The sequence below is a fragment of the Podarcis pityusensis genome, assembly GCF_964106645.2.
Source record: "Podarcis pityusensis genome assembly, chromosome: 6".
Classification (NCBI taxonomy): Eukaryota; Metazoa; Chordata; class Lepidosauria; order Squamata; family Lacertidae; genus Podarcis; species Podarcis pityusensis.
Window position 1 is genome coordinate 40905927 of NC_138030.1, and position 16727 is coordinate 40922653.

The window sequence follows — 16727 nt, forward strand, 5'->3', positions numbered from 1 at the left end:
ATTCTCTTCCCATGCTGATTGTGAAATATGCATCTTGGTAGGTAGCCATACAGCTCCTAGCATAATGGAACACCTCAGTGTTGCTGCAGTGCAAAGCACCACTAATAATGGCAGAAGGATAAAAGGTAGCATTCGTAGCATGGTTTCTTATTGCTACTGTACTTTCTGTAGAGTTTCAATGCAATTTTTATTTTTTCAAGTTTTTATAGGCTTTGAGGGCGGTAGAAACTCTTTGATGAAGAAAAGGTGGAAGTCAAATCTTGAGGCCATTTGTTAAGAATAGCCTGCGAAATCAAGCCAATGGCCCATCTAGTCCAGCATCCTGCTCTCACAGTAGCCAAGCAGAAGCCTATGGGAAGTCCACAAGCAGGACTTGAGCACAACAGCACTCTGCCCACCTGTGATACTCATCAACTGGCAAGCAGAGTGGAGATAAAACACAGCCATCATGCCTAACAGCCACCAGCAACCTGATCCTCCATGAATTTGTCTAATCCTCTTTTAAAGCCATCCAGGATGGTGGCCATCACTGTCTCCTACGAGAGCAAGTTCCACAATTTATGCACTGTGTGAATAAGTACTTTATTTTATCTGTCCTGAATCTTTCAACCTGCAGGTTCATGTGATGTCCATGAGTTCTAGTGTTATGAGAAACTTTTCTCTCTCCAATTCCTCCATGCCATGCATAATTTTTATAAACTTTTGTCATGTCACCTCTTACTCACCGTTTCTCTAAACTAAAAAGTCTCAGATGCTGTAAGCCAGCCTTTCTCAACCTGTGGGTCCCCAGATGTTGTTGAACTACAACTCCCATCACCTCTAGCTAGCAAGGCCAGAGCTCAGGGATGATGGGAGTTGTAGTCCAACATCTGGGGACCCACAAGTTGAGAACCGCTGCCAGTGTAAGCTTTCCTCATAGGGAAGTTGCTCCATCATCTTGATCATTAAAATGCCCCTTAAACAATGAGCGTTTAAAACAGGGTAATTACATGGCTTAATTCAGAAAAAAACAACAAAAAAAACCTGTGGTTGTTTAAGGGATATTTTAACAAATGGCCCCAGATTTGACTTTAGTTTTGTATGAATCTTTTTTAAAAAACAAAAAACCAGCAATTGAGTACAAAACTTGGGTTTGGGGCACAGATGTCAGGAGTGTATCACCTTATGGTTAAATAGAGGCTGCAATCCTATTCAATGGGAATCATTCATAATGTTGAATACAATGTTGCTTACTTCTGAGTAAGCATGCAGGACTGCGCTGTTCAACAAATAGTTCTGTGGTGAGAAAACAGTGACTCACCTCTGCAAATTGACCAGCATCCAGTAAGCAGGCGGATTTGCTGCTCTCTGGTTGGAATCCAGGGGAAGGCTATTTAAGGACTTTCATTTGCTAGGGAAAGTTCCAAAAGTTTCATGATCACTGCTGGGGTCCAACCCAGTCCTGTTATGGATGACAGCACATGCCTGGGCCTGCTGGCAACTCAACAAAGCTTGCTTTGAAGAGAGTTAGATTACAGAGCGACTGCAACAGGTTGAAATGTCACTGCATACTCTCTCTGAAATTCTTATCTGCAGCCTAATTATCTCAGTTAATTAAGGATACTGCCAGACAGCTTCCTGTGGTTTGGCGCCATAATGCAGAAATGGGAGCACATGATATTGTCACTCGGCATGGGAAGCCACTCTGTACTCTGCCTGGCCCATGCTGGTTGCATGCAAACTGATAAATGTGAACAAGAAATGCTGGATATCTGGAGATCTGTCTGGATATGGTTAGTCAAGCCTTGTATCACCTCCATCCATCCAGAGCTAATGTCTATTTTCCTGTGGCACCACAGTGCAATACGCGGAGCGATTCAACCTCATTCACTTATTCACTCCCTATTTCCAACAATCAGAGGTACAGTGATATCCTGGTGGCCCAATTCTAGCAGTACAGTCATGGCGGCCTGTCATGGCACCTTCAAGACTGGTAGTGAAGGCACACAACTCTTAACAGCAGCAAGGCTCTTCCAGAAGCCCTCTCACTGTTTTCAGTCTAAATATACGTACCTCCCCTCCTCCTGAAACACCACAGATTTATATATGAGTGGGGCAGACATGTACAAAGCAGTATTTATCTGCATCACATCTTGTTTGGCTCTACTTCAGACACCCAAGATCAGTTCATAAGTACTAAAATTAGGCAAAACAAAGCAAAGTTGTCAAGAAAGCCGGAAAGGCTACCCACACATATTATGAGATACCTTGTGTACATGTCTGCTGTAGCTGTTCAGAGGTATTGCGTAATGACAGCTTTCACAAGAATTGAAATTATGAAATGGCAACGTGAGGGTGCTACCAGATGGGACACTGAGAGCCAGAGATCAGGTTTAATAATGCATTTCAATGCTATTTAGTCACAGTCAAAAAGAGAGTCAGGGAGAAAACTCCCCAAGAACAACTCCCTCTCAGTTTTTCACTACCAACCAACTGCATTGTTTCTTGTAACACCACCAGCACTGTTACTTTTAACCAGCCTTACAAATAAGTTGCCAGCCCACACATTTCTATGCTCACCTGTGCATGCATACCAGTATAAGCCATTGATAAAGCACATCTATAGCCTGGGAGATGGGGGGAGGGCGCAAACTCAAATTTATATTTAAAAAATCTTCCTATTTGCTCACCTGGTGGCAATTCTGACTAGACACAGGTGAGCAAGTGACTGCCTATTTACAAGCTTGCTTCTGGTTGTATGCCTGTCTAGCTCATGTGTGTGAAAGGGTAACTAATCTAGAGTATATATTCTTGCTAAAGAGAGATAAAGGCTGCCTCCTACCACAATCCTTAAGTCTCCAATTTTGGTCATAAGCTGGTTTATACAAACCCCTGAACTGAAGAAATGAATCCTGAAGCTGCCACTAGTGGTCAACCTTCCTCTTTCTTCTTGTGGAGACTAGGCTTTTGATCAACATATCCAAGAACAGCCAGCATTTTGAGATTACTGTTTTTAATCTATAATTCATCCATTTCCTACTCCATTTGCATCTACTGATCCCACATGGAAGAGCACAGAAAGGATATACCAGAAGGTCATAGGAATCCATATCTTGCTCGGGCTTTTTCTTGCAAAATTTTTAGGGATTCTTTATTCTAGTATAACAGCTGCAAAATGTGACCAGGGTTCTCCCCCCCCCCTCCAGAACAGAGGCAGCCAATGAGGTGCCCTCCAGATGTTGGACTCCAATCCCCATCATTCCTGACAATTCACCATGCTAGCTGAGGCTGAGGGGAGGTGGAGGGTACCATGTTACTATGGCTGCTTTGAAATCATGGAGAAAGCACTCTTGCCCACATTTAACTGATGCCCAACTACAACCTCCTTGCATTCTCCAAGTTGAAGAGACTTTTAAAGGGGAGTGGTAATATAAGATGTAAAAGGCTACATTATATTCTGATCAGAATTCCCCTTCGGATCTTGAAATATGGGTCCCCCCAACAAAATTTAAAATTCGGCTTTGTAATTCGGAATTTATGTGATATGATTTAATTTGATGTGATTGGCCAGTTAATAATTTTTTTTAAAAAAAAAAAGGCTGCATTATATTCATTACATCTGGTCCACCTGTTTGCAAAAATACACACCAAGTATAAAAAGGTAAAGGTAAAGGTACCCCTGCCCGTACGGGCCAGTCTTGACAGACTCTAGGGTTGTGCGCTCATCTCACTCTATAGGCCGGGAGCCAGCGCTGTCCGCAGACGCTTCCGGGTCACGTGGCCAGCGTGACAAGCTGCATCTGGCGAGCCAGCGCAGCACACGGAACGCCGTTTACCACACCAAGTATACACACCTGTAAATAAGTTCTCACCGCTCCTAAGCTCTCACAATTTAAAAAGAATAAACTAACATAAAACCAGGTCCCTGACTCTTTTTGCCCCCTTGTAAATCAGTGACAATTTTACCACCACCATCCAAAGAACCAGTGTTTCACTTAAGTTTTAAAACTTAAAAACTCTAGAATTCCTGACCAACAGACTTAGAGCTCTTCCCATGCATTCAACTGAACTTGGAAAAAGAATTAAACTACAGTATGTGAAGTCCTCCACCAAATTAAGAATACACATCTGGCTGACCACTGTGAAAACAGGACGATTGGCCTGATCCAGCAGGTGCTTCCTATGTTCTTACAACCTTAAGAGTCAAAGTCTGTATTATTTCTGACCAAATCATACATGACATGCTTTATTTATCAAACCAGCCTCAGTACAAAATTAAAAAACCAACTCCTTTGCTCTAGATGAGGTCCAAATTAAAGGGGGGGTTTCAGATTTAAAGAAGTGTTGAAGTTAGGGTGGCCAAGGGAAGGAGGACTCAGACTCCTGCACCTTTAACAGATGTGCAGAAGAAATTTCAGCATCACACACAATACACCTGGTGAAATCCTCCCATCTACACAACTATTAAAGGTGCAGAGTCCTGCCTTCTTTTGCATCTGGCCACCCTACTTGGAGCTGAGTTCAGCAGGACTTGTGAGTGTCCAGATCAGGGGTGGGGACCCTGTGGCTCTCCATATATTTCTGACTCCAAATCACATCTAGTCCAGCCAGCAAAGCTGGTGGGGAGGGATGGTGGGACTTGTAATCCAACAAAATCTGGTCGGCCACAGGCTTACTAGTACAATTCCAAGCATGCTTATGGCATCAAGGAATTGGTTATGAAAGTCTTACTCCATTTTTTCCATTGGGCACTGTATGACATGCGGTTCAGCCCCGCTGACTTCACTGCTTTCCGTACCAACAAAAGACAAAGAGGGAGGAAAGAAACAGGAAAACTGCATTTTCTAAAGTTTGATTTTGTTTATATTTTTCAAATGGCTTTAGAGATGGCACAGGATAGGGAGCTGGAAACTCCCTCATTTCAATGTCACACAGTCACTAAGTAATTCACAGTGCAATCCTCTACTCAAAAGCATGTCCCTATGAATTCAGTGGGGCTTTTCCCAGGTTACTAGGTACAGAACTGTAGCTCCAACGTACTTGGTAGCCAGCCCCATTCAGTTATGTGGGGTTTACTTCTAAGCAGACATACAGAGGATTGTACTCAGCCTCAGTCTCCACCACCCCCACTCACTCACTCTGCTTCTCCATCTGTTATATGGGGATAATACTGCTAGACTACCTCACAGGGTTGTTGTAAAGATTACTGGAATAAGATGCTTTATGGCTGCTGGGAGGTGTGGTTTTTTTCATCCCACCCGGCCTTATATCTTTTACCTTTTGAAGGAGATCTTTGTACTGGGTGTACAGTGGTGATAAAAAAATCTATGTACACATAGGAAAAAAAGACTATTCAATGGATATAATGCACCTTGCAATTTTGAAATGCACTAAATAAAGTAGTAGTAGTAGTAGTAACAGCATGTATTAAATGTAAGCACAACCCACTTCCATCAATCTAGGGATGTGTTTCTGCACAGAGAAATAAATTAGTGCAATGTTCCTATTTTTTTCTTCCTTTGCTTCTGTGCTCAGTCCTTCTGCTTTAAGGAACCAGAGGTCTTACCTAAGGAAGGAGAGCTCATGTTACTACGATTCCATCCATTGAATTCAGGGCTGTGTTAACTCTCTTGGCAAAGGATTCATTCAGGAAAAGAGTAACCCTCTTCATTAATAAAACACTGAACATTTTACAGTTTTACTATAAAGCATTATTGTTAACTGTGATTACTGTATAACATTAGTATACCTGGGTCAACATCCAAAACTGAACGAGAAACAAATGCCTTCTGTGAGCTAACACACCCAGGTGACCTGAAACTAAATGAACCCCAAAGATTAGAAGCAATCAGAAAATGGGATAGTAAGACTTCTAGGAAGCGTGTACATACATCTGCTTACAAAAATTGCATTCCAATCACATAACTCCTCACCATTAAGGAAAGCCTGGGAAATCCCCTCTACCTTCCACAGAGAGCGCGAAAATCAAGAAATCACAGTAATGCAGAAAAATATAACATCCCATCTCCATGCTATTAGGCTAGAAAACACAAAGGATACTCTGGAAGCCAATCTCCTCTGCTGAGAAGCCAATCTTGATCTCCAGTTTCCTTTGACCAAAAGGTCACTGTGCTAGGTCAGTTCTATTCGTTCCTCAAAACGTCTCCCAAGGATAGTCCTTTGCCTTTACCATTGTCTTTCTTTCCAGCCAGAAAATACTCCTCTCCTCTAGTTTACTTGCTTTGGTCTCTGAAGAGTTTCTCTGGAACCGTCCAAACTCTCCAGCTCTCCGAGGCAGTTTTTCATGCCCCAGACAGTTGTCGACTCTCTAAGTAACCCAATCTTTAAAAGGGCAAAGGGAGGCAAAGTCCCGAAACCGAACACGGTCAGAGGCCAGCTGGCATGGAGGAAGGAGTCATAGCTGCTGCACCCAAGACCCAGCCAACAAGAAAATGCCTTGTCAGAAGTGACAAACTTGGACAGACCTTCTGGAGTGATGGGTCCCAGTCAGAAGAGCAGGCAGCTCACTGATGGCATGCCAGGATTTGCAAAGATTAGAAGCACCCAGTCCTTGAAAAGTTCTGGAACCACTCTCATCTTTTTCTATTTAAAACATATTATGAGTTTTTTGTGGGGTAGACTGCATTGCTTGAGCCTCCTAATACCTGGATCCAGCATAGATTCAATTCCAGGAATAGCCAGGCTAGCTTCCTAGTGAGGGAATGATCCTCTAAGTACAGGCCATTAAGGTAACAAAGGAAGTGGCTTTGTGCCAGACAGCAAATGGGTAGCCCCCCACCCGTCCTCAATTCCCTGGTAGTTAGAAAGACAAAGGCCAGAGTTGACTTATGTGATCTAAAAGGTGGAAGTGGGAAGGCTGCAGGCTGGGCAGCTGGGAGACAGAGCCATGCCTGATTTATGCTGGAATCCAAGGCTGTGGCCTACAGGAAAAGCAAGATCCTCTTTGGGTGTTGATGCTGTGAACCCCACCACCGTAGGCTCAGGTTGAATATATCTGTAAATAAACCATAGAATCATAGAATCATAGAGTTGGAAGAGACCACAAGGGCCATCGAGTCCAACCCCCTGCCAAGCAGGAAACACCATCAGAGCACTCCTGACATATGGTTGTCAAGCCTCTGCTTAAAGACCTCCAAAGAAGGAGACTCCACCACACTCCTTGGCAGCAAATTCCACTGCCGAACAGCTCTTACTGTCAGGAAGTTCTTCCTAATGTTTATGTGGAATCTTCTTTCTTGTATTTTGGATCCATTGCTCCGTGTCCGCTTCTCTGGAGCAGCAGAAAACAACCTTTCTCCCTCCTCTATGTGACATCCTTTTATATATTTGAACATGGCTATCATATCACCCCTTAACCTCCTCTTCTCCAGGCTAAACATGCCCAGCTCCCTTAGCCGTTCCTCATAAGGCATCGTTTCCAGGCCTTTGACCATTTTGGTTGCCCTCCTCTGGACACGTTCCAGTTTGTCAGTGTCCTTCTTGAACTGTGGTGCCCAGAACTGGACACAGTACTCCAGGTGAGGTCTGACCAGAGCAGAATACAGTGGCACTATTACTTCCCTTGATCTAGATGCTATACTCCTATTGATGCAGCCCAGAATTGCATTGGCTTTTTTAGCTGCCGCGTCACACTGTTGGCTCATGTCAAGTTTGTGGTCAACCAAGACTCCTAGATCCTTTTCACATGTACTGCTCTCAAGCCAAGTGTCCCCCATCTTGTATTTGTGCCTCTCATTTTTTTTGCCCAAGTGCAATACTTTACATTTCTCCCTGTTAAAATTCATCTTGTTTGTTTTGGCCCAGTTCTCTAATCTGCCAAGGTCGTTTTGAAGTGTGATCCTGTCCTCTGGGGTGTTAGCCACCCCTCCCAATTTGGTGTCATCTGCAAATTTGATCAGGATACCCTTGAGTCCATCATCCAAGTCGTTGATAAAGATGTTGAATAAGACCGGGCCCAAGACAGAACCCTGTGGCACCCCACTAGTCACTCTTCTCCAGGATGAAGAGGAACCATTGATGAGCACCCTTTGGGTTCGGTCAGTCAGCCAGTTACAAATCCACTGAGTGGTAGCATAGTCAAGACCGCATTTTACCAGCTTCTTTACAAGAATATCATGGGGCACCTTGTCAAATGCCTTGCTGAGATCAAGGTAGGCTACATCCACTGCGTTCCCTTCATCTACCAGGCTTGTACTTCTGTCAAAAAACGAGATCAAGTTAGTCTGACATGACTTATTTTTCAGAAATCCATGCTGACTATTGGTGATCACAGCATTCCTTTCTAGGTGCTCACAGACTGTTTGCTTAATGATCTGCTCCAGAATCTTCCCTGGTATTGATGTCAGACTGACTGGGCGGTAATTATTTGGGTCCTCTCTTTTCCCCTTTTTGAAAATACGGACAACATTTGCCCTCCAGTCTGCCGGGACTTCGCCTGTTCTCCAGGAATTCTCAAAGATGACTGCCAGTGGTTCTGAGATCACATCTGCCAGTTCTTTTAATACTCTTGGATGCAGTTCATCTGGCCCTGGAGACTTGAATACATCTAAACTAGCCAAGTATTCTTGTACTATCTCCTTAGTTATTCTGGGCTGTGTTTCCTCTGCTGAATCATTTGCTCCAAATTCTTCAGGTCGGGCATTGTTTTCTTTATCGGAGAAGACTGAGGCAAAGAAGGCATTGAGGAGTTCAGCCCTTTCTGTGTCCCCTGTTTGCATTTCTCCATCTTCTCCTCTGAGTGACCCCACTGTTTCTTTGTTCTTCCTTTTGCTACGAACATACCCATAAAAGCCTTTTTTGTTGCTTTTAACCTCTCTAGCAAGCCTGAGTTCATTCTGTGCTTTAGCTTTTCTGACTTTGTGTCTACACGTGCTGGCTATTTGTTTGAATTCCTCTTTGGTGGTTTCCCCCCTTTTCCATTTTTTGTACACATCCTTTTTTAATCCTAACTCATTTAAAAGTTCTTTAGATAGCCACCCTGGCTTCTTTAGGCACCTTCCATGTTTCCGTCTCATTGGTATTGCCTGAAGTTGTGCTTTTACTATCTCCCTCTTAACAAACTCCCAGCCATCATGAACTCCCTTTCCTTTTAGTATTACTGTCCATGGGATCTCACCCAGCACTTCCCTAAGTTTTATGAAGTCGGCTTTCTTAAAGTCAAGAAATTGAGTCCTAGTATGCTTGGCTGCTCCTTTCCGCTGTATAGTAAACTTCAGAAGAGCATGATCACTCGCGCCTAATGATCCTTCCACTTCTACCCCACTAACCAGGTCATCAACATTGGTTAGGACCAGATCTAAAATGGCTGTTCCTCTTGTTGCTTCTCCCACTTTCTGGACAACGAAGTTGTCTGCAAGGCCAGTGAGGAATCTGTTTGACCTTATGCTCTTGGCTGAGTTTGACATCCAACAAATATCCGGGTAATTGAAGTCCCCCATCACTACTATCGCCCTTCCTTTTGCATGCTTGGCCATCTGTTCCAGGAAGGCATCATCTATGTCCTCCGTTTGGCTTGGGGATCTATAGTAAACTCCCACAATGAGGTCATTGTTATTCTTCTCTCCCTTAATTTTGACCCAAATGCTCTCACTTTGGCTTTGAGGTTCTAAATCTTGGATCTCTTCACAGGTATACACATCCCTGACATATAACGCCACTCCTCCTCCTTTCTTGTCTAGTCTGTTTTCTCTGAAATAGATTGTATCCCTCCATTATTATATTCCAATCGTGGGACTTATCCCACCAGGTTTCAGTGATGCCTATTATGTCATATTTAGTTTGCTGTACCAAGAGCTCAAGCTCATCTTGTTTATTTCCCATGCTTTGCGCATTAGTGTACAGACATTGAAGTCCATTAAACTTCATATTTCATAAAGACACCACAGTCTCTGCTGTGCATCATTCCAAAAGAAACACGAACCCTGGGTAAGAGTCTGGAACCCCTGGAATCTCGCACCGCTTAGAGACTGGGGTGGCGTGCAACAATATAGATGCACACACCATCAACCACCACTACCTCAGATTTCCACATCAATCGCTATAAGGAATAGACCATAATTCAATATATGGCACTATTGAAAACTAGGAATCAATAACATGTCCATCTTAATGAGGCACCAAATTTGGAGTGAAACCATAGAGGCAAAGGAATAGTTCTACTTCCTAGAGTTTCTGATATCTAAGTATTATGATTAAATTAGCCATCCCCAAGTTGGTGTCCTCCAGATGTTTTGGATTCTAGCTCCCATCACCTTTGGCCTGCATGGCCTATGGCCAGGGAGCATAGCAACCGCAGTCCCAAATGTCTGGAAGGTATCAGCTTGAGGAAGGCTGGATTGAATGGGCATCTATTTCAAGACACTGTCACAGATAGGGAAGTTTTGAGCGAAATGGAAAGTCTGAGAAAATGCTTAGCAGATGGGCATCCAAATGCCTTGTGCTCCAAGGAACCCCAAAGAAGCCAGGAGTTCTATGGCCAACTGCTGATTTCATTTGCACAAGAACTCGGGTGGCGGGGGAGACACAGAACATGACTTTTCATGTTTCAGTTCTAGCTGAGGCTACATAAACATAGTAAGGGTAAATGACGGCTATAGGCAAAGCAAATAACTGAGGAATTAGAAGGAACAGCCACTGTCTTATTTATTTATGCATATATATATATATGATTTCTATCCTACTTTCCTTATACAGGACTTCGCATATAGACTTGGTTGGCACGAACAAAAGAGTGCAACATGATCATACACTCTCCTGCTTTCTCTGACCAAAATAAAACAGCATGCTTCACCCTAGAGGCAATGCGATTGTATTTCATTGCTGGATGACAGGAGACATGTATGTGGCAATCACAGCGTGCCTTTGTGAAGCATGGTGGAAAGAAAGCCACATGCAAAATCAGGCCAGCTTTTCTTCCCTAATAGGTAACATAGATGACATACACCCACCCAGCTGTAGAGTTTTAAATCTGGCCCATTGCCATCAAGCCACGCAGGCTTCAAGCAATTCTCTAACTGAGGCCCTGGAATGTCTAAAGCATGATGACAATGCTTTAAGGAAAGGGAGCAGGCAGGGCACAGCTGCTGCTGTCATGTTTGCTAGAGCAACTTTACACTGTGGCCAAGAGAGCCAGGGTTAACTCTGAAAACAAACTCAAGCATTTCAGAATGAACCAGCTAGATGACACATTAAATGTCTGAATGCATTGAGCACTCTTTACCATGGTGGGGAAGAAGCCATTTACATCAACAATTAAATCTCTCCTTTAGCAAGCTACAGTCCCAATCCTCGTCCCCTCTGTGTTATTATTATTATTATTATTAATTAATTAATTAATTAATTAACAAAACAGATAACATGAAATGCATTGACTTATTCCACACGTCATCAAGTTTGGACCTTCTAAACCCAGAGAGCTCTTCCCCACCCGGCAGTGTGTACATGACAATTGCAGAGTTAGATTCCTATCACCAGACCAAAAGCAGTGGCTTCTATACTGCAATTTCAAAGCACACAATACCAGGCACTTGCTACTGAGGGCCTAGGGTGGGTTGACAATGGAGCTCTATCTTTGAGTCCAACCCTCACACTAAGCAGAAGCAGAGGGAAGATTATACCTTTTTCTAGCAATTAAGTGACATCCTACAAAATTACATTTTTTAAAGAGCCATTGTTTTAGAGCATGAACTTTGAACATAATGTTAGAGTGGTGTATCTGTGTGACAGCTAAATGGAAGGATGTCACAAACCTAATTCCAATGCTCCCCCTGCGGAAGGAGTATCTGTGACTTTCAAACTGACAAGCCTCAGGTCCTTCTGTATACTGTTGCTTCCTGGTCATAATGAACTAAAGCAGGCTTCGTTCTCAGATCCAGAAGCTTCCCTCTGGGTAACACAGCACTCTGAAAGTGCAATTGCTGGTCACCGACCTTCTCCATTCCGAAAGAGTAATCATTGGTCCATAGCTACTCAAGATGCGTAGAACCTTTTATAGAGGTAACACCACTACAGACCTTTACTGAAAGAACAAATTCAATGAACAGTTTATGAAATATGAACTATCTGTTGCCAGCCAGGAATCAATCTCAGTCTCACACAGAATCAGGAAAAAGGCATGATGCAGGAAGTGTAAATGCAACCAGCTACACCACAATATTTGGCAGAACAGCAGAGTCTCTAGAGACTGCACGTGGTGTGTACAGCCCATGTGTGTGCAATGGGTAAAGTACTAGATCCAAACTAGGAAGAATGCATTCAGATCCCTGATGGTTCTAAAATTAGCCTACCCCCAATGGTTGCTATGATGATAAACTTGAGTAGCTGCATGAATTTATTTACATATATGCATTTAATTTTTAAAAAATAAAAATAAAGCCACCCTATATCCAAAAATTAATTACACCATGATATACAAGGAGACTTGAAAATGCAGAATAAAATATAATAAACAATGCAATACAATTCAGAGGAATAAAAACATTCAACCAGTTTGAAACACCGTAATCTAAAATGCCTGGCAAAACAAACAAACAAGGCATTAACCTAGTGTCAAAAAACAAAAACAAATGTTGGCACCTTCTCTCTTGGGAGGACAAGCCCATAGTGGTGGTGCCACCACAGAGAAGTCCTCTCTATTATGCATTTGTAATGTGCTTCTCCTAAAGAGGAAACATGGAGAAGGGTCTCTTTTAATTATCTTAATGCACAGGCGAGCTGATATGGGAGGAGGTGCTCTCCCTCAGATATTTGGAGCCCAAGCCCTTTGAAGATAAACACCGGAATTTCACTCAGTAGTGAACTGGAAGCCAATGTAGTTTGTTATGAACTGACATTAATACATCTCCTGGGTAAACCAGCCAGAATTTTAGCAGCCAGACTGGAGCTTCTGAACCATTTTCAAGATACCTATCATGTACTTATTGCAATCCAATCTGGAGGTTATCAGATCTGGAGGATCACTGTGGCCAGGCTACCCCTATGCAGGAAAGGCCGCAGCTGACAAACAAGCAGAAACTGGTAAAAGGTGCTTGAGGTCACTGAGGCCATTTGGGTCTCAGCTGTCAATATTGGATCAAAGAACACCCCAAGTGCCTTGTCCTAAGCTCCTAAGAAGGAAAGGCAGTATAGAAATGTAATAACCAAACAAACAAACAAACAAACAAAGCTGTGGGAATGGGAGATCTTCAAACAGGTTATAGGGAGCTCTTACTGTTACTAGTATATATAGATGGGCTCTGTCCAGTGTGGACAACAGTGAGCTAGATGGATCTGACACAACATAAGGCACATTCCTGTGTTTGTCTGATCAACATGGCTGCAAACAGCCAAAGATGAAACTAAAAAAGTGTTTGGATTTGTTGGGGGGGCACTGTACCCCCCAAAAATCCTAATTACACAGTGATTTGTGTGCACATGTTTGTTTTAGAAATATGTTGGCCAAGTTCTGATTTAATGAGTCCCAGCATGTCTTCTGCTACTAGAAGAAGAAATTGGAATAAACTTAAAGAACCAGCAAAGCTACTGCAGTACCCAGGCCACAGAGAATGTCACTAGTCTAAATCCAGATTTGGGGAGGGAGAGAAATATCACAATTAATTTATCATTACTCATCATACCATATCATACTGTGGAAATCATTTACAGAGATTGCTGAGATGAGCATTAGTGAAGTAGATTGACTATGATGGTGATGATTTATTCAATTTATTAACTGCTTTTTTATAGAAGGGAAAGGGCCACAGCTCAGGTAGAACATCTGAGTTGCATACAAAAGGTCCCAGGTTCAATCCCTGTCATTTCCAGTTAAAGTTGGGAGAGACTCTGGTCTGAAACTCTGGAGAAGCCACTGCCACTAATTGTAGACAATATTGGGACAGCTGGACCAAAAGTCTGACTTAATATAAGACTGCTTCCTATGTTCCTAAGAAAAAAGAGAGTCTCATAGTGACTTACATTGTAAAAATGCAAAGATACTATAAAATAGCCCAAAGCAATAAAAAAATACATTGTCCACCCACCGGCAATCAATAATCAGATTAGATGGAGGACAGGGACATCAGTGGCTGAAGGACATAATAGCTAGCAATGGAGCCTCCACATTCAGAGGCAGTTTGCTGATAATTACACAATGCTAAGAGCAAAGAATAAGGATAGCTACTGCAGACTTGCCCTGTTTGCAAGCTTCCTTTGGGCATATGAGTGGCTCTAGTTGGGGACAGAATGCTGTGCTAGGGAGATCTTTGTTCTGGCACAGCACAGCAATTATATTTGTACAGATACTGCCCTATTTATCAGAATTGCCTTAAAACTCTCATCAATGGATTCAAGAGGTTCCTGGAACGCTGTAGCACAGAGCACTTTACATTAGAAGGTTTCCAGTGTGCCATATCTGTTTGAGCAGGAGCAAAAGAAAGGTTTTTATCTAGGACATGAAGGCACAGATCTCCCGCTGGAGCCAGGCAAATACTGTAAATAGATCAGTACAGCTGCTCTGCCTCCTCCACCCGCATGAGAGTACAGTCAGCCTGCTTCATCACAGGTGCAACCATCCTACACTCCCAACACACACTTCCCACTCTCTCTCGCCGGGTTGCAAAAATCACAGCAAGAGGCCAATCTGCCTCCATTTCAACTGTCCCACCACCTCTAGAGCTCTGTATTTGCTGGCAAACACGGCTGGGGGCGCGTTGTGCTTTAGAAGTGACATTGGATTCACACTCAATTGTTTTTGTTAAAAACGAAAAAAAAATAATGCTGCAACAAGCGTCTTCCACTGTTGATGCTACAAGCCTCCGACCCTGGATTTCAACCAATGTATCCTTATGCTATTGAATTTCAAACTGAGAGCGATCAGTTACCTCTTTGTTCCACCTTTCAACAGCCTGCTCCATTGTTGCCTATCAGGCGCCCCTCCCCTTTCTCCCGTCATTCACATTCCAAAGGTAGAACAATGCACTTCAAAGCCTCCAACTTGGGGGAGGAAGTCCGGGTTGGATGTCCAGACTGAACGCTCACCTGGGTATGAACCATCTCGTGGAATCAGGCAGGGGGTGCAATCCCAGGTGACCTTCTGCCCCTCTCTCCTGTGGCACCATGTACAAATCCTGCTTGGGGTCCCAGAGTGCAGCAGCCCTTCTTGGCAAGGCGGAGGGTTGGAAGGTAAAATATTACTTCAGCCATGCAGGAAGGCTTCAACCCTACAGAACCCTTCCATTCTGCTTTAATCCGACAGCGCCTGCAAACCATCCTGCTTGAGCGACAGCCAGTGGGGATTAAGGCCTGCGGGTGGAACACCAATCATTCCCATCCCTCCCACCTCCCCCTGCGGCTGCTCAGCGAGATGGGTGATTCCAGTCTCGGTAATCCCCTTCTGTCTCACTCTCTTCCAGGGAAGTCTGGCAGGTCACCAAAGGGGAGATTAGTGAGATAATGAAAATGCCCCCCTTGGAGCACTCCTACCTCCATTGCTGGGGTCTGCACAGCACCATCACCCTCTCCAGGCGAGGCAGATGCTTCAGTCACCCAGCAGTGGTTTGGTGCGCGGATGGGAAATCTGTATTCCCCACCACCATGCAAATCCTTCTTGCAAGGCTGCAGCATCACCAGCTGGCTTCAGACAGAAATGCTGTGCTACCTTCTCTCACTACAAAGAAAACAGCCTCATCAGCAAGACAGCTGATGCTGAAACTCGCATCTTCCTGCTCCTCCTCCTCCTCCTCCTCCTTGGCAGTGTGCATTATCGTGCAGGCATGAAACCCACCCTATGTGCAAGAATGTTCAAAGGAAGAAATGCATCAACACAGGATTTGTGCCTTATTGTCCAACTGTAGGTATCAGGCACTCTGAGATACAAGATATCTGATTTCACAGACTCGTGATCTGAGCTGATGCTTAATCCTATGTTCCACATCCTGCTTGCACATCATTTGTGGAAGTGGTAATAGCAATGTATCCTTAATTAAATACTAATGCTAATTAATTAAACACCCATGCTAATTAAATAATGAAATACTAATTGTGCGCTAAATCTCAAATGGCAGATCCCATAATAAAATTGTAGTTGATTTCAATACAGTGGAAAATCTACACTGAAAACTATTGTGCTGAAAAAAGCTGGACATAATGTTTCTTAAATAAAATCAATGTTGCTGTGAAAATAATAACCCATGTTAGTATTTATATAGTGTCATCAATGCACAAAGTGTTTTGCATAAGCAAAAAAGATCGGTCTCTGCCCCAACATACAACATAAATTATTTATAATAAATAACGGGGAGATACATGGCTAACAAACAACAAATATATTATAGTAGGGCATTTAATTATTTTTTTTAGACCAACTAAAATGTTGCAAAATAGGGAACAAGCTTTCAAGTTCTTACTGTGGTTTGGGGGGGAATTACGGATTGACTCAGCTACTTATTTTTTATATGTTATAAACAACACAGAGAGAGCTAATTGGGGATGAAGATTTTCCTTAGAATCAAGCTTTTTCTTTTCTTAAAATCAAGTGGAACGGACTCCCTCGGAAGGTGGTAGACACTCCTTCACTGGAGGTTTTTAAGGAGAGGTAGGATGGCCACCTGTCATGGATGCTTTAGTTGAGATTCCTGCATTGCAGGGGTTGGACTAGATAACCCTTGGGGTCCCTTCCAACTGTTCAGTTCTATAATTCCATGATATAATTTTTATGAAATAAATAAATACTTTTATTCAATGCTCTCTCTTTT

General features: G+C 43.1%; 1 protein-coding gene across 9 annotated transcripts in view; it reads right to left on the reverse strand.

The window, feature by feature from the left end:
• TMCC2 (transmembrane and coiled-coil domain family 2) overlaps positions 1 to 16727 on the reverse strand; it is a 93885-nt gene that overhangs the window by 31394 nt on the left and 45764 nt on the right. For 4 of the 9 annotated variants that reach the window (XM_081009046.1, XM_081009045.1, XM_081009043.1 and 1 more), the window contains exon 1: positions 6040 to 6328. The exons of 2 other annotated variants lie outside the window; for them this stretch is intronic. Coding sequence is in view for 2 of the 7 variants with exons in the window: in XM_081009041.1 (XP_080865167.1) it covers positions 15457 to 15597 (141 nt within the window). In the remaining 5 variants the exon portion in view is untranslated. 3 more of the 9 variants (XM_081009047.1, XM_081009041.1, XM_081009039.1) reach the window with 3 other exon arrangements.